At 53.3% G+C, this 22645-nt stretch overlaps 12 protein-coding genes across 12 annotated transcripts; 5 read left to right on the top strand and 7 right to left on the bottom strand.

Moving 5' to 3' along the window:
* Positions 1-255: 255 nt before the first annotated feature.
* QC762_512410 (uncharacterized protein) lies at positions 256-1877 on the bottom strand (the record flags this gene model as incomplete). The annotated part of the gene is made up of 2 exons (XM_062891638.1): positions 1321-1877; positions 256-1260 (listed from the first exon to the last, which is right to left on the bottom strand). Exons 1-2 carry the CDS (start codon positions 1762-1764, stop codon positions 256-258), a joined length of 1449 nt encoding a protein of 482 aa, XP_062742313.1. The 5' UTR covers positions 1765-1877.
* Positions 1878-2598: 721 nt separating this feature from the next.
* On the top strand, positions 2599-3045 carry QC762_512400 (uncharacterized protein; the record flags this gene model as incomplete). The annotated part of the gene is made up of 1 exon (XM_062891637.1): positions 2599-3045. One exon carries the CDS (start codon positions 2599-2601, stop codon positions 3043-3045), a length of 447 nt encoding a protein of 148 aa, XP_062742312.1.
* Positions 3046-3244: 199 nt separating this feature from the next.
* QC762_512390 (uncharacterized protein) lies at positions 3245-4218 on the bottom strand. The gene is made up of 3 exons (XM_062891636.1): positions 4052-4218; positions 3759-3989; positions 3245-3699 (listed from the first exon to the last, which is right to left on the bottom strand). Exons 1-3 carry the CDS (start codon positions 4100-4102, stop codon positions 3355-3357), a joined length of 627 nt encoding a protein of 208 aa, XP_062742311.1. The 5' UTR covers positions 4103-4218; the 3' UTR covers positions 3245-3354.
* Positions 4219-4831: 613 nt separating this feature from the next.
* QC762_512380 (uncharacterized protein) lies at positions 4832-5488 on the bottom strand (the record flags this gene model as incomplete). Its single annotated transcript, XM_062891635.1, has 1 exon — positions 4832-5488. One exon carries the CDS (start codon positions 5486-5488, stop codon positions 4832-4834), a length of 657 nt encoding a protein of 218 aa, XP_062742310.1.
* Positions 5489-7059: 1571 nt separating this feature from the next.
* Positions 7060-8198, bottom strand: QC762_0082520 (uncharacterized protein; the record flags this gene model as incomplete). Its single annotated transcript, XM_062883932.1, has 2 exons — positions 7060-7526; positions 7589-8198. 2 exons carry the CDS (start codon positions 8196-8198, stop codon positions 7207-7209), a joined length of 930 nt encoding a protein of 309 aa, XP_062742309.1. The 3' UTR covers positions 7060-7206.
* A 10-nt stretch (positions 8199-8208) lies between these two features.
* Positions 8209-9389, bottom strand: QC762_0082510 (uncharacterized protein; the record flags this gene model as incomplete). Its single annotated transcript, XM_062883931.1, has 2 exons — positions 8441-9389; positions 8209-8373 (listed from the first exon to the last, which is right to left on the bottom strand). Exons 1-2 carry the CDS (start codon positions 8624-8626, stop codon positions 8209-8211), a joined length of 351 nt encoding a protein of 116 aa, XP_062742308.1. The 5' UTR covers positions 8627-9389.
* On the top strand, positions 9235-11109 carry QC762_512360 (uncharacterized protein). Its single transcript, XM_062891634.1, has 3 exons — positions 9235-10012; positions 10077-10834; positions 10884-11109. Exons 1-3 carry the CDS (start codon positions 9650-9652, stop codon positions 10924-10926), a joined length of 1164 nt encoding a protein of 387 aa, XP_062742307.1. The 5' UTR covers positions 9235-9649; the 3' UTR covers positions 10927-11109.
* Positions 11110-11113: 4 nt separating this feature from the next.
* On the bottom strand, positions 11114-12799 carry QC762_512350 (uncharacterized protein; the record flags this gene model as incomplete). Its single annotated transcript, XM_062891633.1, has 1 exon — positions 11114-12799. The coding sequence occupies one exon, from the start codon at positions 12797-12799 to the stop codon at positions 11114-11116; it is 1686 nt and encodes a 561-aa protein (XP_062742306.1).
* A 417-nt stretch (positions 12800-13216) lies between these two features.
* QC762_512340 (uncharacterized protein) lies at positions 13217-13843 on the bottom strand (the record flags this gene model as incomplete). Its single annotated transcript, XM_062891632.1, has 1 exon — positions 13217-13843. One exon carries the CDS (start codon positions 13841-13843, stop codon positions 13217-13219), a length of 627 nt encoding a protein of 208 aa, XP_062742305.1.
* A 1479-nt stretch (positions 13844-15322) lies between these two features.
* Positions 15323-15614, top strand: QC762_512335 (uncharacterized protein; the record flags this gene model as incomplete). The annotated part of the gene is made up of 2 exons (XM_062891631.1): positions 15323-15472; positions 15513-15614. The coding sequence occupies 2 exons, from the start codon at positions 15323-15325 to the stop codon at positions 15612-15614; spliced, it is 252 nt and encodes an 83-aa protein (XP_062742304.1).
* A 1706-nt stretch (positions 15615-17320) lies between these two features.
* On the top strand, positions 17321-18465 carry QC762_512330 (uncharacterized protein; the record flags this gene model as incomplete). The annotated part of the gene is made up of 2 exons (XM_062891630.1): positions 17321-17884; positions 17938-18465. 2 exons carry the CDS (start codon positions 17321-17323, stop codon positions 18304-18306), a joined length of 933 nt encoding a protein of 310 aa, XP_062742303.1. The 3' UTR covers positions 18307-18465.
* A 117-nt stretch (positions 18466-18582) lies between these two features.
* Positions 18583-20911, top strand: QC762_512310 (uncharacterized protein; the record flags this gene model as incomplete). The annotated part of the gene is made up of 3 exons (XM_062891629.1): positions 18583-19590; positions 19644-20865; positions 20888-20911. Exons 1-3 carry the CDS (start codon positions 18743-18745, stop codon positions 20909-20911), a joined length of 2094 nt encoding a protein of 697 aa, XP_062742302.1. The 5' UTR covers positions 18583-18742.
* Positions 20912-22645: the final 1734 nt, after the last annotated feature.

Genomic DNA, 22645 nt, shown 5'->3' with positions numbered 1-22645 from the left:
TGTGTGGCAGCCCAATTCAGTCATCAGAGGTGGCAGAGACCAACCCCATTGGCTCCTGTGTCAATATCAGCGAAATGTCGGGCATACAAGCACACCACCACGAGTATGTGGAAGGGTCAAACCATTCCGAAGTTCCAAAATAGCTACTATTACATGCGTGAACCTACTGCAACATGGGTATCTCTGTTTATACAACAATTCCTGGCTGTGCCGCAAGCTCCAACTCGTATCCCTAATCCACCCCACGATCATTCATCACATTGCTGCGTGGCCGGTCGGGCCAAACGTAGAGTAGTCCACCGTCACAAACGCCCTGTCGACCTCTTGCAACCCCTCATAGCAATACTGCAACGTTTCGGCGATATCGTGAGCCGTAGGCAGTGGCGTGTTTTCATCCAGCAAAATGTCCAGCTCGACCCAGACTCCATCCCCTGCATGGTAGGCCGTGAGCGATTTGAACCCCTCCACGACGGGCGAAAACCGAAAGGCGAGATACATCAGCTTCTTCTGCAGCGCATCTCCCACATTGCTTCCCGTCAACCTGCTGATGTTGCGCATACACGTCTCTGCCCAGTCAACAATCACATACAGCGCCAAGAGCGAAGCGCCCGCGGGATCAAGCCACCAGATATGAGCATGCACTCCCACGAGCGGGAAGAGCAACGAGGCAATGTTGAAGTAGACATCCGTCTTGCAGTCCTGAACCAGTGCCTGAACTTGAGTTGTCTTGACGTGTCGACATGCAAACCCGATCAGGCCTTTGATGATTGCATTGGCCGCCATGGCTGCGATGGCCACAGCTGGGAGGGGAGCAACATCTCTATCACCGCCAGGCAGCAGCTTGGTGACAGATTCTTGCAAGATTTGAACGAATGAGACGACCATGATGACACTGAAGACCAGAATCCCAATTGGCTCCAGACGACGTCGTCCCACCGGATACTTCACCTGCAGGGCCTGGAGACGCCAGGCAACGACGCGGTTGGTGCCATAGACTATAAGCGTACAGAAGAGATCGAGCGCCGAGTCGGCAGTACTTGCTGCCAGTGAAAGAGACGGACTGAACTTCAAGCTGATCAGCTTCGCAGCCAGCATGAAGATGTTGGCCAAGAGATTGATGTTGATGGCCCAGCGGGCGTGCTTCTCGTCTCGGGCACGCTTCTCGCGGTGTTCGGGTGGTAGAAAGCAATCAATGGCGCCGCGGGAGTCTTGGAGGGGCATCCGTCGTTCGGGTATTCCATCGCCGTCAGCGTCCGGGTTCTGTGTCGACGGTGTGGTGTTAGCTCTGGAGCTTAGGCTAAATCAAAATTGGAGATGTACCATGCTGTCAATGACGTCGTCGGCAACGGCGTAGACCAGGGCATCCACTTCCAGCCACGCATCCAGTGTATCATTTTGGGCCTCGTAAAAACTTCGTATCTTCTTGTTCTTTATCCTCTTCAGCTCATCGTCCGACCGGCGACACCTTTTATCCATCTTTTCAAGGTCGAACCCCCGCATGCCATCAAGGACCCTACGCTTGAGGTCGTCGCGCCGATGCTCGGCGGCCAGCAGTGCTGCTTCATCTTTGAAGCCCGTGTCTCTCGTTATCCTCGCTCGGTCGGTGTGTCGGGTGTTGGGTGTCTCTCCATGGGGAGGGAGGGCAGCTTCTTCATCGTCGTCTCGGTACCCGTGGGCTGGAGGGCGTCGTTGTCGCGGAATGGCAGGCCAGCTCTTGTGGTCCTCGGCGGCCCAGTTGATAGCACGTGGGCGTCGTCCGACCATATTGACGGGTGTCACTGCGTAGTGTATGTGATGGATTGATTGAAGTTCAGATGGGATCTGGAAGATCGGCTTGGCAGGGGCCTGAATTGCTACCGCAAGCTCCCGGGTCGCTTCCTGCTTCCTGCTGTTGTTCGTCCATGATCGTGTTGACGATATACTGTGACGTCATCCCCTATCTGAGCCAACCCCACTATCCTTGGGCCCACACCCCATTACCCCACAAAAACCATCTGCTCCAAGGGTTCAATTGATATCTTGGCAGCTAACCCCCCTCAATGCTTCCCCCCGAACGATATCCTGTGGCATGCAGGACCAGAAACACAAGTTTGATCAATTGAGATGATAGTTCATATGCGCGGAATCGGTATCTGGTCTTCCAGTGGAGAAACAACACCACCGGTTCGACAAGTGGCATGGTCCAACACCATAACCGGCCCCAGAGTTCAACATCTCTGGGTGCGATGGAACCGGCTGCCCAATGTGCCATCACCAGCGACTCGCACTTCAACATGACCCGACTCACCAAGCCAGCACATCAACCCCCCTTTCACCGACACCGTCTCCGTGAATCCCTCGTTGATCTGTTTCTCCTCATTCCGTAGCACCCACCGAGATGAAGCTCCTACCGCTCCCCCTCCTCATCACCATCACCACCTCCCTCACCACCGCCCTCCAAAGAACCACCCACCCCGACGGCTCCCTCCGTGTCTGGAACTCCCTAGACAATTCCAATGACGCACCCCCATCATACAGTCCCCTCGAAAGCCCCCCTACCCAAATACCCGTCGCCCGTCCCGCCGCCCCCAAGAAACCCTGCTGCCTCAAAGGCAACAAATGCTCCCGCGCCCTCGAGGCCCAATCCGCCAAAGGTTTCTGCAACAAGCACACCAAAACAACCTGCAAACGGCCCGCCGCTATGGGTCCCTTCCAAAAGTCCTGTTGGGACAAGCCCCAAAAGCTAGACTCGGCTTGTTCACGTTTCGCTCCCGCAGCTCCCTCCCATTCTTGAACCCCATGATCATCGTCTGTCTAACCATGATACAGACAAAAGCCCCGCCTCCACATGTCGGCAATGACCGGGGTCACGACATCGAGTCAGAGACAAGATACCCCGATTACGAGTCTGATGACTACGCCTATCCGTTCAAGCCAATGTGTGGCCCTCCAGGGTCACCTTGTACGATCGACAACTTTGTGGACGTGTGCTGCACCAATGTCAACGGGTCTGTGGGCTGCTCGTTCCCATCGGGGGATCCTCAGTTTGGGACTTGTTTCTTGTGAAGGGTTGGTGATGTCGTCAGCTGCCCATTTTGTGTTTAGTACTTGTCGTTACCCATGCCAAGCAGTGACATGACAGGCCTCGGGGTTGTAACCTCGGGGCATGGAGGCTCCCATGACCAGATGGCAACAAAGCTCAGACAATGTCGAATAGGCAGACGTAGCACCAAGGAAAACAACAAGGGCCACGTACAACATCATCTTGCGATATCTCTCTTCTACGCAGATTGCCTCCATCTACCTCAGATCGATTGACATTGTATAACCAGTCATCTCTCGCAACCAAAGTTCCTCCCACCTTTCTCCTCTTGCTCAGCAATCAACCGCTGGCTTCGCGGCAATGACGCTAATCCCAAGCTCATCTCCCTGGATGCCGCGGGTCCAGATGGTCTCATGCGCCGAATCACGCGTCTCATGCTGGCACCCCCTGACAATAGCTGTGGCATACTTGGCAAGGCTCTTGCAGTGCGTGGTGTAGGTACGCCTGTTGTTGTTGCACCACATGATGGCGCTGTTGTAGCTGCAGCTGATCTGTCCGCAGTTGGCGGCGCCGGCACCATTCGAGCAGTATCCAGGGACGCTCTGGAGGTAATTGATGCCCTCAGTGATGTGGGAGGCATCGGCATTACCAACACCTCCATCCCAACACTTGAGCAACTGTGGAAATTGGTGAGAATGTGGCCCGGAGCCATGTAAGAAAGGGGACAGAGGCTTACCGAAGGGGTGGGGACATCTTGGGTGTCATCAATGTTACGGCTGCTCAGAGAAAAATCATCGTTAGGCTGGGGAGCAGTAGCCCAAGTAAAGCCGGGATAGACAGAAGCAATGCTCTGCTCGATGGCCTGGAGAGAGGGGCCAGTGAAGTTGACCATGGAGCCATTGGCGACGACCCGGCCGGTCCAGGTGATATCGGCGGTGATCAAGCCTTCAAATGACGCAGGAATGGCCTGTTTTGTGGAATTAGCGACTCGGTCGTTCGACTCAACACCAGCGTAACTCTCCGACCTACCTTGACTGAGGCCGCAGCCAGCAGCATCCCGATGACATGAGAGGCGAACATGGTGAGGATTGATGATAAGCGTGGTAGGTCAGTTTCAATGGTAGGAGAAGAGAAAGCTGAAGATGGGCAGGGAAATAAAAAACGTGAGGCAGGGCTGTCGCAATAATTCTCCGCCATCGGTGCAGGTGGTCTCCGAAAGGAAGGAGCGATGCTTTATCTGCGACTTGATGGCGGTAACCAGCGCATCTTATCGTGGACCATGCCTTCCTTCCTCACACTGCTCTTATGCACAAGTGCGCCGGCCTCCGGTGTGATATGTCGGGAAGGCATCAGCATAATGGCCATGGACTTTGAGAATGCACATCATGAAACTCCAGGTCATGTTGGGACAGAAGTAAGCACTGGGGTTGAGGTGACCCAAAGTGCGATCTGAGTTACACATAACTTTGAGATGACGAGGCGGCCACAAGATGGCAGAGAGATGGAGGCACGTTGCCGCACTTGCACAATCGTTCACAAAGGTTACCTGGCACACCACTGCTGTAGTCACATCAATGAATCACGGTCAGGTGTTGAAGAAAAGGCATTTCATTATATCCCCATTGCTTCGTTACTATGCAGGCTTCATGTTCCTATGGTCTGCTCCAAAGACGGGAGAGAAATTCCAAGCCCAACCGAGACTCCTATCTATTCCCAAACTCCGCGCAGCTGCCTATATCAAAGCCCTACCAGAGAATTCGTAAAGTGAGGATGAGGTCAATGTGCTCGTGAGTTAACGAAAATAAGGACCTAAATGGTGCCATCATCCTCGTCCTCCTCCTCCAGATCCTCCTGCTTGATAGCTTTGATTCCGTCAGCGGCAATCTTCTCCAGGTGGGCGACATCCTCGGGGCTAACAAGCTCCTCGACATCGTCCTCCTCCTTTTTGGCCTCAGTGACGGTGGATTCATCCTTGACCCCGGACTCCAAGTCCTCCTCCTTGGCAGCAGCAGTCTTCGTGTTAGCGGCCCCGACCTCAGCGGCGGCTTTGGCAGCGGCCTCAGCCTTGATCTTGGCGGCGGCGCGACCACGAGGCTTCTTGACGGGGGTCACGGTGGGTGTAACGAGGTTGATGGGAGTATTCTCACTGCCCTCGGCCTTCTCGCCATCCTCAGACGTCACCATATCCTCAGTCTTGGGGGTGGCGGTGGCAGCCTTGGGCTTTCTGCCACGGGGCTTCTTGGTGGGAGTGGCGATTTCGGCATCGGCATCGCCCTCGGTTATGGCGGCAGCAGCACGCTTGCCCTTGGCGGGGGTCTTAGTAGTGGCCTTGGTCGAAGCGGTGCTCTCCTCAGCAGCAGCAGCCTTGTCAGGGTTGGCGGCCTTATCCTGGGCATCGATGGCAAGAATCTTCTTCTTGAGGGTGCCCCAGGCGTTGGAGGCGGAGCGGACATTGGTGAGGCCCATGCGGGAGGCAACAGCAGGGTAGTCAATCTGTAAGAAAGAAGTGTCAGCACTGCTAGAGAAGCAACGGTGTGGTGAAAGAAAGCAAGAAACGTGCCTGCAAAGAGGTGATGTCACTGTGGAGCAGGACAAACATCATGAGGCGCTGCTCACGCTCAGAAAAGCCCTCAGGGGCAGCGGGAGAAATCTTGGTGTCAGCCATTGTGGTTGAGCGGTGGTTGTTTGTGAGAAAGTGTGGCAGATGTGATGAGAAGAAGTCGAAATGCTTGTGGAAGAAAGAGAAGTGTCAGTGTCAGTGATTCACTGTGAGGTGAGAAGTCCAAAGATGTGTCCTGTGAATGAAAAGCAAGGCCTCAGGGCTGGAAGAGATGAGTGATGTGTGAAGGAAATGTGACAATACCCTTATCACCTTCCCTCAGGTGTGGATAATGTCCACGAGATGTAGGAAGCAAAGATGAATATTTAAGCAGAGATGACAATGATGATGACAGTGGTGGAGATGATGCGACTTACTATGAGGCTTCAATGCGAAGCTTGCTTGGAGATCTGATGTGTGTTGTGTTGGGCAACAGACTGGCACAAAGCTCGAAGCGGGAGGGATGGGTGCGGTGTGTGGTGGAAGAGGACGAAAGCAAGCCCAAGGATGAGAGGAAATAATTTATAGATACCAGAGCGGCACTAAATTGGTGAACGAAAAGTGTGGGCAGAATGGCAAGTGCAGGGGCCCCGAGGGTGTGGATGACAGGGCTTGATAAGAAGAGTCTGCTGGAAGTGAATAGGATGAAGGGCCAGAGCAGTTAACGGCCCAACAGAGCAGACAAACAAGTGATAAGAATGCTATGGAGGGTATTCATCGAGGCATACAAGAACAGTCTTTGTTACCTAAGGCACCTATTGTACTAGAGGCTCAAGGGAACCCTATTCACATCTTCAAACCGTAGTTCATGTCTGCGGTTCCTTGATCACACCCTAGCTGGGGGCCGACGACACCGTTGGATCGGCGAGATCTGGGTCGGCGGAATCACTGGGTCGACGACATCATTGGGCTGAGGAGTACTCAAGAGGCACCCATCTAACAGAATTTAAATAACCATTGAAGAGAAAGTTGATAACCTGGAAACAGGACAATCTCCTCCATTTCACTTTAAAACTCAATGTTTGCATATACCCAAAATTGCTTCATTTTGCACCGCGATTCTACCACAACGATAGGTACCTATTATGCTACTGCTTCCAGGCACTAAAAACTCCAAGTTACCCCAGCCGGCTATTGCCCGAGAAAATCTCCACCATGGCATGGAATGTTCCTTCATGATCTATACCCGATCTTTGTTGCTCCAGGCTCGAGATAAGATGAATAAGACAGGGCACAGGATTGTCCCAGTTTCTTTGGGCATCCTACATATCTCATACATGATATGGCCTAGCGCTAAAACTAATTAGGTAAAAAAGAGATCCCAAAGGTTTCAGTATCAAACAATCTCTTATCATTCACACAAGAGCAAGTTACATAAGCTGGCCCAGTGACACTGACGGCGGCGTGTTTCCTAGCACACAGACACATAAAGGTTACTCCAGAGACAAAATCAGATATCCAAAAAGAGATCTTCATTAATATAGCCAGAAGAAAGAGAAAAAAAGGCCAAACTACCTATCAAGACATCACAATACTTCTGACAACGTAAAAATCTGCTCAGTTGTCATCTTCTCGTGTCATCAAATCAGTTAGCCCTCAGCCTTCCCTCAACCACACCACCAGGAACGCCCGGGGCCCTCCAAACCTTGACCAACTCCAGTCCAGCAGCGTCAAAGATCTTTCTGAAGCCTTCCTCAGTTCTTTCCTTGCCACCCATGGTCATAACGGCATGATCCATCACGGCCGCTGCAAAGTCGGCCTCCCCAACCTTTTGCGGCAAGATCATATCACAGACCAGGACCCTGGACTGGCTGTTCATGGCAGGTACGATCTGCTTCAGAATCCCTGAGGCAACGGCGTCGGAATAGTCGTGCATGATCATCCGGAAGAAATAGCCCTTCGCTCCTGTTGAGCAACTGAAGTCAGCAATATTCATGGAATCCACCAGGACAATGACCCAGACTTACCTTTCACAGGCTGTTCCTTTGTAAAATCATGTTCCATCGCCACTGCTCCCTCGGGCAGATGTTCAGCGGCCAGAGCACAAATGTCCTTCCGTTCCTGCAACACGGTGTTCCTGGCACCCAAGTCTGGATGAGCAGCGAGAATCTTGGACAACACCACTCCATGGCCACCCCCGACATCAACCAGCTCCTTGATCCCCGCAGCATTCTCCTCGTCGCTGTTTTTCAACAATGAAAAGTCAAAATGACCCACGGGCGGGACGGCAACATCAATGCCGGCCAATCCCTTTTGGAACTGGTCCAGCTTCTCCGGGTTCTGAGCCATGATCTGCCAGACAGACACACCATCCTGCTTTGCGTTCCAGGTGCAGGGGTTGTGGAGGGGATCATCGGGTTCGCGGGCCGCAGAGACCTGGCCGTGCGCCTCGAGATAGTCGTCAAAGTTGTAGGCATGCTTGAGGTACTGGTCATAGAGGGCAAGGAAGAAGTAACCGGCCGGCGAGTCAGCGCGGTAGACGAGGCTGAACTTGCTGTGAGCGTAGGCAAGGGTGGTGGCAGAAGGCTGGAGCAGAAAGCCAGTGGCCACGAGGATACGGGCATCGCGCTCTGCCATTCATGGTCAGTCACGCAACAAGGTCGAGGCTGTCGAATCTGATAAACAAACCGAGGAGAGATTCTTGGGCTCCGGTGGCCTTGGAGAGACCGTGGAGGGAAATGGTTCCCGTCTCGGGGATGGCGTCGAGAGCTCCAATCTTGATGAAGGTGCGGGCAGCAATCAACTCGGCCATCTGTTCACAAACAACAAAGTCAGCATATGATATCTCATGGTGCAGATGAGTAGTGAAAGAAACTCACGTTTAGGCCATGATAGGCAGGTGTCTGATCGGCAGTGATCAACGCACGTTGGAGGTCCTTCGCCCTTGCGATAATGTCGGTGCGGGCGAGATGACCGGCAAGACTGGCGGAATCATCATAGGCGTTGGCAGCTTCAGTCAGCTGTTTGACGAGATCCTGGACCTCTTGCTTGGTGGGTAAAGCCATGGCGGAGTTGGGGGTGGCACTGAGGAGCGGTTGATGCGGCAGCTGGTAGCAGAGAGAAGGGCGGCCCAATGGATGAGGTGCAGCGGCATGTTAAATACCTAGCCAATCCCATCACCATCTCGCGATGTCTTCCACAAGGGGCTACCGGGGATGATGCTCACATACCCCGCAGTGCCTGGCCCAGGATCATGAAGCTGCAGGAGGACAGAATATCGAACAAAAGTACCAACCGCTCATGATACTATTGCGATTGGTGCGGGGGTTCAACTGAGGGGCCGTGGTCGTCGAGAATGCGGGGGTCGCAGGGAGGAGAGCAGATAGGCTGTTACACCCCACAGATTAAGAGCAACACAGTGGAATTGGCTGATGGAAGTCATGAAAATCCCAACATCCCGTCGGCCCCGGGAGCCAGACTGTCGGGTCGTCCATACCTGTTAGCAGCGACCGGACTTATCTCTGCCCGAGTTACACAAACGAGGGGGGGTTGGGGTTGTGCATCTCGGCCCCTTCTCATTGGTCAGTACGCTGCTATTATTGCAGTGCCATGGAGGCACATGCTGGCGGGGGCGGTTCGGCTGAGATGGTCTGTTTCTGCGACATCACGGAGGATGAAACAGAAAAGAAAAAAGAACAAACTCGACCTGACCACATTAGCAAGCCGTGGATCAGCGACACACCTACCAGCCGAGGGACAAACAGGACCGGGGCGATGTGTCCCGATGGATTGGAACCCGGAGCAGCCGCCAGTCAGCGAACGGCTGGACAAAAACCTACCCAGCACAGGATGCGAAAAAAGCTGCATGTCACCCACCCTCAAGACTCCGGCACAGAACACGGCAGGAAAACAAAGGACCCAGTTGGTCGGGATTCCCAAGGTCCAGGCAAGCCACAGGAAATCTCAGCGCCCCTTTGGCCCTTTGGGACACATGCCATTTACTCTCTTCCCCACCTTTCTGCTTTTCCATCTGACACGCATCATGATGATCCTTTCATCCCTTCTTCGTCGTTGCGATTGCCATCAAAATGCCCTACACAGATCATGACGACGACCCAGCCGGCTTCGGCTCCGGCGACGATCAACGTCAAGACAAGGGCAAGCACCTCGCGACAAATAAGACCGATACCAACGAACAACAGTGCGACTTTGACGAGCCCGGCATTGCGCCCTCGCTCAATGAGAGTCTCTCGGCACCCACTGCCACCGACACCGATAACGACAGCATCGAGCCCGACCGGTGGACAGATGATGAGGGATATGCGGAATCAACATCGACACGGTATTTGAGCTCCATCGCATCTGACATTCGGCGCGGCGTTGAGGAAAATGGGAGGCTTTATGCTGCATACGGCATGCACAAACAATGGCTTCCCATTGACGATGAGGAGGTATTTTTGCTCTGCTGGTGGTATCTGCATGTTCTTTCTGACAAATCGCTGATGCCCTGCACAGCTGGACCGCAATGATCTCCAACACTACAAGTTCACCCTCCTCCTTGGCAACCGCCTATTCATTTGCCCCGTGCCTTCTGACCCGCAAAAGATTCTCGACCTTGGCACGGGCTCTGGCATCTGGGCCATCGAAGTGGCAGACATGTTTCCGTCGGCCGAGGTCATCGGCGTCGATCTCGCGCCTACCCAACCGAACCTCATCCCTCCCAACCTCAGTTTTGAGATCGACGACATCGAGAACGACTGGCTTTGGGGGGAGAACAAGTTTGACTTCATCCACGCAAGGGAACTAATCATGGCCATCCGGGACTGGCCGAGGCTCTTTCGCCAGGCCAAGAGGGCGCTCAAGCCGGGGGCATACCTCCAGCTTGGCGCATCCGTCCCATTGTTCTCATCCGACGATGACACTCTGCCCAAGGATAGCGCCTACCTGGAGACGGCGCAGATCTTTTTCGACATGTCCGCCAAGGTCGGCGTCTCAGGGATGGAGCCTTTGAGCTGGACAAAGTATCTGGAAGAGGAGGGATACGAGGATATTGTGCAAAAGATGTACAAGATTCCAACCAACCCATGGCCAAAGGATGAGAGACTCAAGAGGATTGGTGCCCTGGAGTTGACACACTACAGGGATGGCATCATGAATGTCTTTGCACGGGGCTACAAGGACATCCTTGGCGGTGACCAGACTTACTTTCAGGTCTTGATGGCCAGGGCAAGAAATGAAGTGGTGAACCGCAACATGCACAGTTGGGTGCCCTAGTAAGTCGGCATCATGTGGCCTTGATGAGATGAGACACTGACCGTGGAGTAGCTATGTTGTTTATGCTAAGAAACCCAGCATTTTGTCATGAAAATTGGAATTACGAACCCAAGTTGACGCATTTTTGGCTATGCTTTTGGCGTCCTTGCATAATAGCATTGGCAGGCGGCTCTCTGGCTCTTACATGAGCATAGCATACAAAGCGAGGGGCACAAGGGATGAAACAACATTTGACTCGTTTATTTGCCTTCCAAGACTATCTTTGTTGCGACCGTTTCTCAACCTTCCGTCTTCTGCTTGGCCTTCATGACAGCAAGGGCCTCCTTCCTCTTTTCGAAATTCCTTATGGCCTCTTCGTGTCCGTCCCACCATTTATTGCTGCGTTTGATGTCCTCGCGGTGATTTTCAATCTCTCCCTGCAGAAGCTGTATTGTTTTGGTACAATGTATCGGCACGGTAGCCATGAAGCCCTTTATCTCGTCAATCGCTTTCTCATGGCAACCAATGGCATAGGCTCGGTTGTGGAAGCTGGCAGTGTTGGCGCTTTCATCCTCGACTGGGAGCTCCTCTATCCCAGGGCATAGCCTCTCCGCGTCCTCCTTACTCATTTCCAAGACCTTGCGGAGGAGCTCCAAGTTGTTCTGTCTTTTTTCGATGTTGTCTTTGATGTATTCCAGATTGGCTTCATTGCCGAGGAGACCAGCTGCGAACATCTCGGCCTGCTCCACGGCAGACTGGAGGTGCTCCTCCTCGCGGGCAATATCCTGCCTCCATTTTTGCACCTCCCACAGGATCCAATCCTCCGGCTTCTGGCTAAACATGCTAAGCTTGTGCCCAGATGGAAACTGCCGGTCCCTCGTTGCCTCTGCCTCTTCCAGCTCCTTTTTTGATTGCTCGATGATTTGCTCCTTCCGCCAAAGTTGATACCTCGCGATCCATTTTTCGTCTGGTGTCTCGGCCGTAGCAATCTGTCGCCTCAAAAGCAGAAAGTCGGGCCCATTCCTCTCCTCCACCCTTTCCTTCGCTTGCTTGACCTGCTCACATATGTCCTTCGCGCGCCTCCTGAGAGTCCCCATTGCCGCAAGCCGCATCTTGTCCAGCTCAAATGCCTCGACATTGTTCGCAAATTGTTTGCCCGGCCACCCATACTTGAAGAACAACTGCTTCACCCCCTTCGGCCAGTCTCGGCTCGACCCATGCTCATACACCCACGGCACCTCCTCCAAAGTCTCATACTCCCTGAGTATATCCCTCAGCACATCCCCTGCTGGCCTCGAAGGCATATCATCCCACACATTGCTCCCCTGGCTCCTGCACCCCAACCTCGGATGATAATGTTTCTTCATCTTCTTCCTCGACCTCGTTTCATCATCACTATCCCGCTCACTCCCCCCATCCTCACTACTGGGCTCAGAATCAGACTCGACCTCCAAGTCCTCCACCGGCGTCAACCCCAACTTTGTATCCCCATGCCTCGCCCTCAGCGCCTTATCCTTACTCCAGTCATCGCACTGACTAAAAATGCCTATCCGATGTCGCCTGGAATCATAAAACAGCACGGCCGAGTGGTTACAGCACAAGCTAAGCGGCGTCATCCAAGGGCGCATCTGCTCCCGGCGGTCCTCGGCGTAGAATGTGTTTCTGGCGTCTTTGACGTCGCGCTTGCTGCGAAAGTCGGCAAAGTACCCGCCATGGTAGAAGTCGTGGCCTTTGGAAGAGACATAGGGCAGGACGGTGTAGAGGTAGATGATTTGGGGTGTCAATTGGAGTTTTTCGAACAGGGGGAGGAGGCGAGTGAGATCGTGGGGGCCCGGGTGAAGGGATTTTGCGGGGAGGTATTGCATGTGGATGAGGGTTTGGTAGATTTTGAGGAGGAGGGAGGAGATTTCGCTCGCATTGGCGAGGTCCTGCGGGGTGAGTGAGGCGGTGATGGAGTCCATTGTGAGGGTCATTTTGGGGGGCATTTTGATGATGATGGACAGGACCAAACAATGGAGAGTTTGGTTGTGAGAGTTGATGTTGGATTGGAAAAGGCGACGTTCTTGTGGGCGGGAGGTAGTGTTGTTGTTTATAAAGATGAAAGAGAATCCCTGCTTTTAGGCAGTGGTGGACACGATTGGAGGATGCCCTTGAAGAGGATAGGGGCTCCAGTGGAGAGGACAGGCGCTAAAGACCGATTTTGCTGGGCCGGATTCAGGCAGCACTGGGAGCCGAGGCACGCATCCCTGAATCCTATCCAAAAAAAGGGGGGCCCAAAAACAGTGTCATAACAACGGTTAAGTCTATTTACTTCCGAATATTCATCATGGCTGTTATCTGGTATCATTTGCGCGAGGAAATCCACCACCCTCCCCCCTTGTCATCATCAATTCATGATTCGCCTACTCCTGCACCCCCCCAGGCGCAAGTGAGTTCACCGGCCCCGTCGCCTCCACCAACTCCAGCTCGGCAATATCGTACTCCCAACCCTCCAAAGTCGCAAAGTTCGCCACCGTCGGCTTCACCCACCATGGCACCCATCTCTCATTCCCGGCCTGTGTCACCTCCCAAACAGCAATCCACCGATACCCATCATCACTCGCACCACCAATGTCAAACCTCAGGAGATTCCCATTCGTCCTCCAATTCCGGTACACAAAGCCATTGCCTGCCTCCTCCGGCCGATAAGAGTACACCAGCCGATAGGCCGAATCAAAACCTTCCGCATTGGACAAGCCATAGTATCCAGGTACAGGAGGAGGATGGGGGTTGGTCGGCACAACCAGGAGCACCTTGGGTGCCGTTGATGTGAGGGAAGTGTTCAGATGGATGCGGTTGAAGTGGTCGGATGGGTTGTACGGCGCGTGAGAGACGCCAGGAGAAACATATGGGATGGAGAAGTTGCCGCGGAGGCGCTGGCCGTTAATCACAGAGTTGCCGGCCACATAGTGGAAGAAGTAGTCTTTTCCTTGGGCGCAGGCTGAAGCGGCTAGGGAGATGGAGGAGAGAAGGAGGAGTATTGATTTCATTGTTGAGGTTAGATTTTTGTCGTGATTGGATCAAGACTCGTGACTTTCAGTGTGGCTCTTGAGAACAGAGCAGAGCTGAAGTGGAAGTGGAAGTGGCCGTTGGCTGACTATTATATACTACCAGGTGATCTTCATATGTCCTGACCCGGACGTCGTCGTTGGTGGATAGGATGGGTAACACGATTTAGCCCTTCACCTTGCCATTGGCCAGCGCGTCACCTGATCTCGTATTCAACTCTGCTCACTGCGCCTGTTGGCCGCATACGGCATCCCGATGCCGCACTGGCCAATCAACTCCACCAAAGCAACGTTAGGGCTGAAAGCCATGCCGTTGGAATCTTTCCGTGCTTATCCCGCTTTCAACGTTCTGTGGGTGGAAAATACGGGGCTTGGCCTGCGTCAATATTGACAACACCATCACCACCAGACTGTCACATCACTAGAATGTCACGCTCCGAGTAATATAACCTGACTGGTGCCTCAGACCAAGTCACTAAGAGTAGAATCCTGGTCCACGTCTTGAAATACTTGAACCGCTCAACTTTCAAAAATATTTAATGGGTGGTGCATTCTATCGTGTAGCCAACCAGACACCATGGTTGAAATCTCATGACAGCCTTCACGAAACGGGTGCGTACTTGTAATAGTATGGGCTGTTTGTCAAGTTAGCGACTGGTATTCAATGATATGAACTATTGATTCAAGTCTCCCAGGTGTAAAAGTGGCAGAATGTCGCCAATATTTCTGAGCTCTCCATGCGGCCTTGAAGTCTGTCACGACACATTGGCAAGCCGAATTTCGCGACAGGGACCCCGCCACGCTCCGGCTCTGGGCTGATGGCATCGGCATCGACCAAAGTGATAATGCCGAACGCGCCTCACAGGTTCAACTGTGGCCACCCTCTACGCATCAGCCGAACTCGCCATCGGCTGGTTAGGCACAACTGACCAGGATCGTGTAGCCAAGGCACTCGAGTGCATCGCTGGCCTCGGTCCACGGTTTAAGACCATGTCCGAAATGAGGCCCGCTGGCGAATGGGAGGGACAACTAACAGAAAAACACTTGGCTTGGCTTAGCTTTCTATTTCCTCATCTCTGCGACCTAGACCCGACGGACACGGAACATCCCGCCCCCCGTCCAGGAAACACCATCTGGTCTGCCGTGTGGCTTCTGCTGGATTTGCCTTATTGGTATCGGATATCGATCTTTCAGGAAGCGGTGCTCGCACACCGCTTGTTGCTGGCATGCCCGCTTGCAGCTACACCATACTCAATGCTGGAACACATTGCCGATGCTGTCCGCCAAATTGATCGGTGGTGCTGCGGTCATGCCCCGAGCTTCTTCCACCGGAGGATTTGGAGGACCATCTTCGAGACTCCACCCCGTCGGGAGAAGGTATACACCATCCAACACGCACGAAGCAGGAGGCTTACCTTTGCCGACACCTCACGATAACCAGGCTCAACCGAGAATGCAAGAATGACAGTCTATGACCTTGCCTACGCCGCTGCCAAGCTCCAGGCCACAAATGAGCAAGACTATGTCAACGGCATGCTTGGTGTAACCGGCCTGGCTATCAACCCTGATTGCACGCATGACAAGCCACAGTATGGCCCATGGACGGAGCGGGTAAGGACATGGACAAGACTACCAGTCCCAAACACACCAGACCCTTAATTTCTGTGAACTCAAGTTTCTCTTTATGGCAGGTATTGGCTTCTTTGACTACCCAGCTGGCTGTCCAACATGGTTCCCCACTTTTCCGGCATAGCGAAAAAGCCCCTTGGTACTCCCCCATGGCTGCTTGATAACGCTTACCAAGGTTTTGGGCCTGTTCCTGTCTTACCCGGCCTAGCCGACGGCTGCTTGAAAGTCTTTGGTCGGATGGTTCAACAGATCACCGATGTGCTTTGCTACCTTTGCCCGATTCCAGTAACCCCGAGCGTTCGTTGCCGTTAAACAGTTCCCCTATTTCGACAGCCCTATTGCGCTTCATCGTCAAGTTTGTCTCTCAATACCGGACACACAGCAGCAAGAATCCCACCCCTTCTTACTCTCACGCGCGTACTTTTGTGTGACTTTACCACGCCACTCAGTGACGTCGTATTCTTCAAAGAGTATCGAACAATGTTGGCCATACTCATATCAGCTTAGGCCAGAACTCAGCCGACCTACCCGACAGACTTTTCGGGGCTCGGTGGCTTTTTGGCAGAGCAGCTAGGGAAACGGACATCTACATTCAACACCCTAAAATGGATACTGGAAAACTTGTGGACAGCCTCTGAGATTCAACAAAGCAATTTTGAACCGAAACTGCAGTGGTCAGGGTAAACTGGGACGACAGTCATCACATCCTCGGCTCATTTGGTGAGATTGAGCATTTGATACAAGGAATGGTTCCTTTTCAGGCACAAGACGGCCATTGGGGATGTGCCCCCGAGGTTCCCAGGCAAGTGATCTTGTATGCGTCTTGCACAGAAGCAATGTCCCTATCATACTACGCCCATTCAAAGGCTCCTCAACCCAGTATCATCATGTTGGAATTTGTTCCTTGCTCGGCTTCATGAACGGAGAGGCATCCGCTTCGGATTTGCGGATATTTGCCATTGTTTGAGGTTGATGAGGCAAGATGAGCATCGACAACATGGTTGAAGTGCAGGGTCTTGACTTGGGCCTTTCAAGACATCGCCGTCTCGGACAAGACCGACATCTCACCAGCCCAATCTGATCATTCGGATATTCGTCCGTGTCCTGAAACGTGATAGCGGGTCCAACGCGTGGCAGCAGCCCGATGGCCCCGTGGCAGACGGTGCCGGCAGCCGGGGCCTGACGATTTCAGGCTAAATGTGTTAAAGTCGAAACCTCTGACCCTCCTCTTGCGATGTGACCCCCCGCATTCCCTTGGGCGGGAAACAATCCACCGCAACACACAACCGGGTACCAGGACCAAGCTTTCACGAGCGGCAGTCGAATGAAATTGGGAAAGCGGATCTATGAGGCTAACAATGTGTATGCTCCAGAACAGTTCTTCGCGGGTATTCTCCTGGGATGTAACCTCGTCTGCTACCACTGTGGATCCACACTCCGCTGGCAGGCTGGCCGCATAACACACTAATACTTCTCGAAATATTCTCGATTGGTGGGACGACCGGCGTCACGGGTTGTTTCTTGGGACAAATTGGCAGAGGAATACAACTCGACGACTTTTACCAGCACGATAAACTCCGTACGCGAGCTCGGCGGAGCAACGGAATGCTACCAAGGGTCGTGGAGGGTGTACGTCATGGTATCAGTCGCGATGGGGACCGGCAATATGTCTGGGGAAGTCAATGCAGATCGTGGTGCTTGTTTCCTCCCCCTGACATGGCCGCTTGGAGTATAAAAGGGACGGCTTGCCTCGTCTACATCTGATTTATTCCTGGATAATCTGCAGCTGGAAAACAACATCCTGGTCAACTACCGGAACAAACAATCACCATGTGGCCATCACCAAAGAACGCCTTTCTCCTCCTGCTCGCCCACTCCCTGGTCGTCAGTGGTTCCCCTATTGACGTTGAGGAAGCCGAGGCGGCTGTTCTCGCCAAGCGCCAATGCCCCCAGATCCACGTCTTCGGTGCCCGTGAGACCACTGTCGCTCCCGGCTTCGGCACCGCCGGTCAGGTTGTCAACCTCATTCTGCAGGCCTTCCCCGGTGCCACCAGCGAGGCGATCCAGTATCCTGCTTGCGGCGGTCAGGCCAGCTGCGGCGGTGTACAGTATGGCGAGTCTGCTCGTCAAGGCACCAACGCCGTCGCCACGGCTGTGAACAACTTCCACACCCGCTGCCCCAACACTCAGATCGTCTTGGTTGGCTACTCCCAAGGTGGTCAGATCATGGACAACGCCGTCTGCGGTGGGCCGGATGCTGGCTCCAACATCAACACCACCACCCCTCCCATCTCCGCCAGCGCGCTCAACCAGGTCAAGGCGGCCATCTTTATGGGCTCTCCCAGATATGTTGCAGGTCTTTCTTACAACGTCGGCACATGCCAAGCTCAGGGTGTAAGTTTTATCCGGATTCACGAAACAAGAGTGGTTGCTAACGTGGAAACCAGTTCGCCGCCCGCGCCCGCGGCTACGTCTGTGGCTCCAACTCGGCCAGCAAGATCCAAAACTACTGCGACAGCGTCGACCCCTACTGCTGCACCGGCAATGACCAGCAGGCTCACCAGGCCTACGGCACCAAGTACGGACAGCAAGCCCTCACCTTTGTCCGCGCGAGGCTGAACCAGTCCGGCGGCGGCACCACTCCCACCAACCCTACCACTCCCGTCACGCCTCAGCCCACACAACCCAGCAACCCGGGCGGCAACTGCGCGGCTCTTTGGGGACAGTGCGGTGGCAGCGGGTGGAACGGACCAACGTGCTGCAGCCAGGGGACGTGCCGTGCTTCTAACCAGTGGTATTCCCAGTGCTTGAACTAGGTGCAGGTCGAAGGGGGGATGATTCGTGTAAATAGTTATGAGAAAATGTAAATATTGATGCTCATTGTGTTTATTGGCTTTGTGACCGATAGCGGGGACGAAAAGGGGTTGTATGCACAAAAGTGGAATGATGCATAGGACGTGTAGAACAAAGCAATGCACAAGGACTCAGGCCTGCATAGGGTTGTGCAATGTTCACTGCATAAGCTCAGCAACTGTAGCCCCTTTTCAGTCACCACCTATGCATGCATAACCTCTTGGCACAAAATCTGCCTAACCAAACTCGCCCGACTCAGCTGCGATTCTTCCGAACCCCCCGCTTCTTTTCGCCCTCTTCAGCGAGGTTCTTATATTTTCTCCTGACATATTTTATACAATCTGATTTTCTTTTCCTGTCTTCCATGCCTTGCCTTGATCCTGAAAAGAAAAACATGGCATGCCCGTGTTCCTAAACAAAAACATGCCCTACCACGGTGTGACCCCTCACCTGGTCCCCTTCCTGCCCTACATTGAAAAGACGGACGATTCCCCGCTTGACGGGGCATGGAGGCCGGCGGATTCGCTGTCGAGACCGATAGATGTTGCCGTGATTGAAGGATGGCTGGGGGAGTGTGACGGGAGTCATTGGTGTCATTCCCAGAGTCGGAAACAGAGGTCGAAACCTGCTTGGGTGGTGGATGTTAAACGGAGGTGTGTTGTTGCTTATAAGAAGGGGGAGTATGTAGCGCTGAGCTATGTGTGGGGTCCGGGCTGTGACACTGGGTCGATTTGTTTGGTCAAGGAGAATTTGGAGCAGTTGAGACAGGTTGGGAGTTTGGATAAGGTGCGGGGGTTGCCGAGGACGATAGCTGATGCGGTGAGGCTTGTTGTGGAGTTGGGGTTGGGATATCTTTGGGTGGACAGGTTGTGTATTGTGCAGGATGATTTGGAGGAGAAGGGGAGGCAGTTGATGGGTATGGCGGGGATTTATGAGGGTGCGTATTTTACACTTGTTGCGGCGCAGAGCGCGGATGCAAGTGGACCGCTTAGTTCGAGGCCTTTGCAGAGGAGTAGAAAGGGGTCGTGGTGGGGGGTGTTGTTGACGTTGGCGCCTGGGGTGGGGTTGATTGGTAAGAGAAAGGAGAAGGGAGATATGCCTTGGAGACGGCCGATGAATAATAGGGAGGTGATGAACTCTCATTCTATTGACTTGTTGCGGACGGTGTGGTTCCAGAGGGGGTGGACCTTCCAGGAGTACTTGTTCAGTAGGAGGAGGGTGGTGTTTCATAACAATACGGTGAACTGGTGGGTTCTCTGAACTCTGAGAGTAGCCGAAAGATCTGGCTGATAAGAACTAGGGAATGCCTGTGTGTGTCTTTGCATGAACATCAACAACGTCTGAGCTCCATTCCAACCAACACACTTCTTTTCTCAAGGCTAGACCATTGGCCCAGCTTTCATCGCTTTGCTCGGCTCTCAGCACTTTTTGCCCCAAGATACTTAACATTCGCTGAAGATGTCCATGACGCGTTTTCTGGTGCTGGAAATCATTTCGCAGCAACATTCCCCGGCGGACTGATCAGTGGTTTACCTGGGGGCTGCTTCTTTGATGCTGCTCTTTTATGGCAACCCTATTCGCCAATGGAGAAACGCCATCCTTCGAACCAGGTCCAAATGGGAGAAGAGGTATTACCGTCTTGGAGCTGGCTGACCTATCGAGGTAATGTACAAAGCGAGAGCTGGGCAGCAGGCTGGAGCTACCTTGCCACTTCGCAACATGAGGGTGGATGGCAAGTGTTTCCAACAGTTCACTGGGAACACTCTGAAACAAAGGACAGTCCTCGGCATCCCGCTTCTTCCCTCGAGACTCGTACACATATCCCTGATAGCGAAGATTGGAAAGAGTCAGACGGCCATTATACCCACCCATCTATACCCGACACCGTTTTCTCCCGCCCAATCCCCCTTCCCTGTCCTCACCAGCCACAACCAGCCGTCGCCCAACGATCACGCTACCTTCACTGCACATCCAAACACACCACCTGGACCCTCCACCCCAAAGCCTACCACGCTTTCGCAGGTAACTGCGCCATCCTTGCCCTTCTAGACCAGTTAGGAAACCTCGCCGGACATCTCAGACTCAACACTTTGGAATCAGACATCCGCCACCACATCCCCACCAACACCGTCGACCTCACTGAGCTCTCGAGAGGACAAGTGGAGCTGCAGCCTCAGTCACCCGGGTCAGCTCAAACCGAAAAGAAAGAACGCCTCGACATGCTCCAGCGAGACTTGAGCTTCCCTTTCCCGGTGCCGTTGATGGAAGAGTTGAAAGCGGGCAAGGCAAAAGAGAAGGAGTTGGTGCTGCATCCCCTTGCTGATGTGTTTGATGAGTGGTCACTTCCGCTTTGGCCAGAGACGAGGAACAAGGGTCTTTATGAGTTTTATAATGTCATGTGGATCAAGTGGTTGGATGAGGGGGAAACTGTGGCGGAGAGAGTGGCTGTTGGGAGGATAGAGAAAGGGGCTTGGGAGGGAAGAGAGACTGTGGTGAGGGCCGTGATTATTGCTTGTGGGAACGTTATTCTTAGTACCACTCTAGTGTTTCTTTGCCCGGGTTGTCTAGGCTTCGCGGTTGTTATCCCTAGGTACCTATCGGCCCTTGAGTCCTCGAAAGTAGTCTCCCTCTGCTTATGCCTCGGCCCACACAACCAATATGTCCTTTCTGTGAGTCGGCTTTTTCCTTTTCCTAAAATACTGTCGGGTACTCAGAGTAGTTCCCAAACGCCTTGTGTGACGAACCCCTGTACAGAACCTCTGAAAGGGATACGGTTTGAAGGTAACTTCTGACAATTGGTTCGGTGCAGCTAAACAGTGCACAACAAGATGTCTCAATGTAAACACAAGATACCGTGAATACAATCTGAATTGCATACTGCGGAACTGTCTATCTACGCCAGCCAGTTCCTCCGTATATATAGACCCTATGCCAAGCCTGGCACTGTCCTGGATCGATAGACTGTCACGGTTCAGGAAGACAGTGGGGCCACGAGGGACCAATCAGGACTGGACCGCGCGATCGCGCGGGGCTCACGGTCCAGGTGGACAAACGGACCAATGAGATGGGGACCGGGGACCGCGGCGGGGCTCACAGTCCACGGTCCAGTATCGGCCAATCAGGAGCGGACCGAGGACCGTCTGTAAGTCAACGGTCCACGGTCCACTGGTCTATATATACGGAGGAACTGGCTGGTGTAGATAGACAGTTCCGCAGTATGCAATTCACACTTGTATTCACGGTATCTTGTGTTTACATTGAGACATCTTGTTGTGCACTGTTTAGCTGCACCGAACCAGGATTATTCAGAAGTGCCTTCAACCAGTTTCCCTTTCAGAGGTTCTGGATAGGGGTTCGTCACAAGAACTTAGAGTATATGGATTAAATCAATAACGACCAGGTTTGCGGGGTTTGTTAATTATTACGGGCTCTATTTTCGGTGACAAGGAGGTTTATTTTGGCTGGGGCCCTGCCTGGGAGGGGGTGTGGGAGGCAATACTCCTGTAGGATTGGACAGCCAGGTTACTGCAGGGCTTCAGCCCTGGGGCCCCCATATCTGGTGTAGGATGAGGATAGGTTTTTGTCTCTGGAGCTGTTTGTTTTAGTACTGAATAATATCAACAACATTAACAAATCCTCGCGGCCGTTCTACAGCCTCGCACGGCACACCAATTCTTCAACCGCGGTAACCCGGACAACGTTATTGTCCCAGGGGAAACAAAGTCTGAACTCGGTACCTGGGTAGACCGCGTGGAGCCGACCCATTGGGACGACGATTTTGTCTTGTTCCATGGCAGAGACGAGCGGGGCAAACACAAAAGCTTCGTGATTCCCCAAGAAAGCAAGTCTGTCTCACCCGTAAACTCCAGGAGTTTGCTTCTGGTCAAGGCCGCTGCCTGATAGAGCTTCAGTGATCTGGTCACAAAGCAGCCTATAAGATGGAAGTGTAGCGTTGGGTTGCGTATTCTTGAGAACGTCCATGAGGTGGTATGTGAATGCACCATACATTTTTCCATCCGACCCCTTCGTCTCTTGAGCTAGTTGGTCGCTATCGCAAGCAGCCATCAAGGTGAAGCCATCGGGATTGATCGACCAAGACGTGTCGAGTTCTGTGTTGCGGCTTACCGACGAGGTCGCTTGCTTCTCATGGACGGTATCGGGAGGGAAGACGTCCATGTCTTGATCCAAGCTCAACGGAGTGCGCCCTTGATGCCCGTTCCGCCATGATCCGCCAGAATAGCAGCTGTCGAGACAAACAACCACCCGAACTTGCTTCTTTTGTAGGCTTTCCAGCCAGCTGTT

Source organism: Podospora pseudocomata, chromosome 5, assembly GCF_035222375.1.
Source record: "Podospora pseudocomata strain CBS 415.72m chromosome 5, whole genome shotgun sequence".
Classification (NCBI taxonomy): Eukaryota; Fungi; Ascomycota; class Sordariomycetes; order Sordariales; family Podosporaceae; genus Podospora; species Podospora pseudocomata.
Note: the sequence above shows the minus strand (reverse complement) of the source record. Positions and strands in the feature narration are given on the sequence as shown.

What these genes read in the sequence shown, in the direction of transcription:
- QC762_512390 (XM_062891636.1), bottom strand. Translation starts at nt 4,102, where the DNA reads ATGTTCGCCTCTCATGTCATCGGGATGCTGCTGGCTGCGGCCTCAGTC. An exon ending in TGGCTGCGGCCTCAGTCAAG is followed by an intron (nt 3,990 to 4,051) that starts GTAGGTCGGAGA and finishes TCCACAAAACAG; the next exon opens with GCCATTCCTGCGTCATTTGA. An exon ending in AAGATGTCCCCACCCCTTCG is followed by an intron (nt 3,700 to 3,758) that starts GTAAGCCTCTGT and finishes CAATTTCCACAG; the next exon opens with TTGCTCAAGTGTTGGGATGG.
- QC762_512360 (XM_062891634.1), top strand. Translation starts at nt 9,650, where the DNA reads ATGCCCTACACAGATCATGACGACGACCCAGCCGGCTTCGGCTCCGGC. An exon ending in TTCCCATTGACGATGAGGAG is followed by an intron (nt 10,013 to 10,076) that starts GTATTTTTGCTC and finishes TGCCCTGCACAG; the next exon opens with CTGGACCGCAATGATCTCCA. An exon ending in ATGCACAGTTGGGTGCCCTA is followed by an intron (nt 10,835 to 10,883) that starts GTAAGTCGGCAT and finishes CTGACCGTGGAG; the next exon opens with TAGCTATGTTGTTTATGCTA.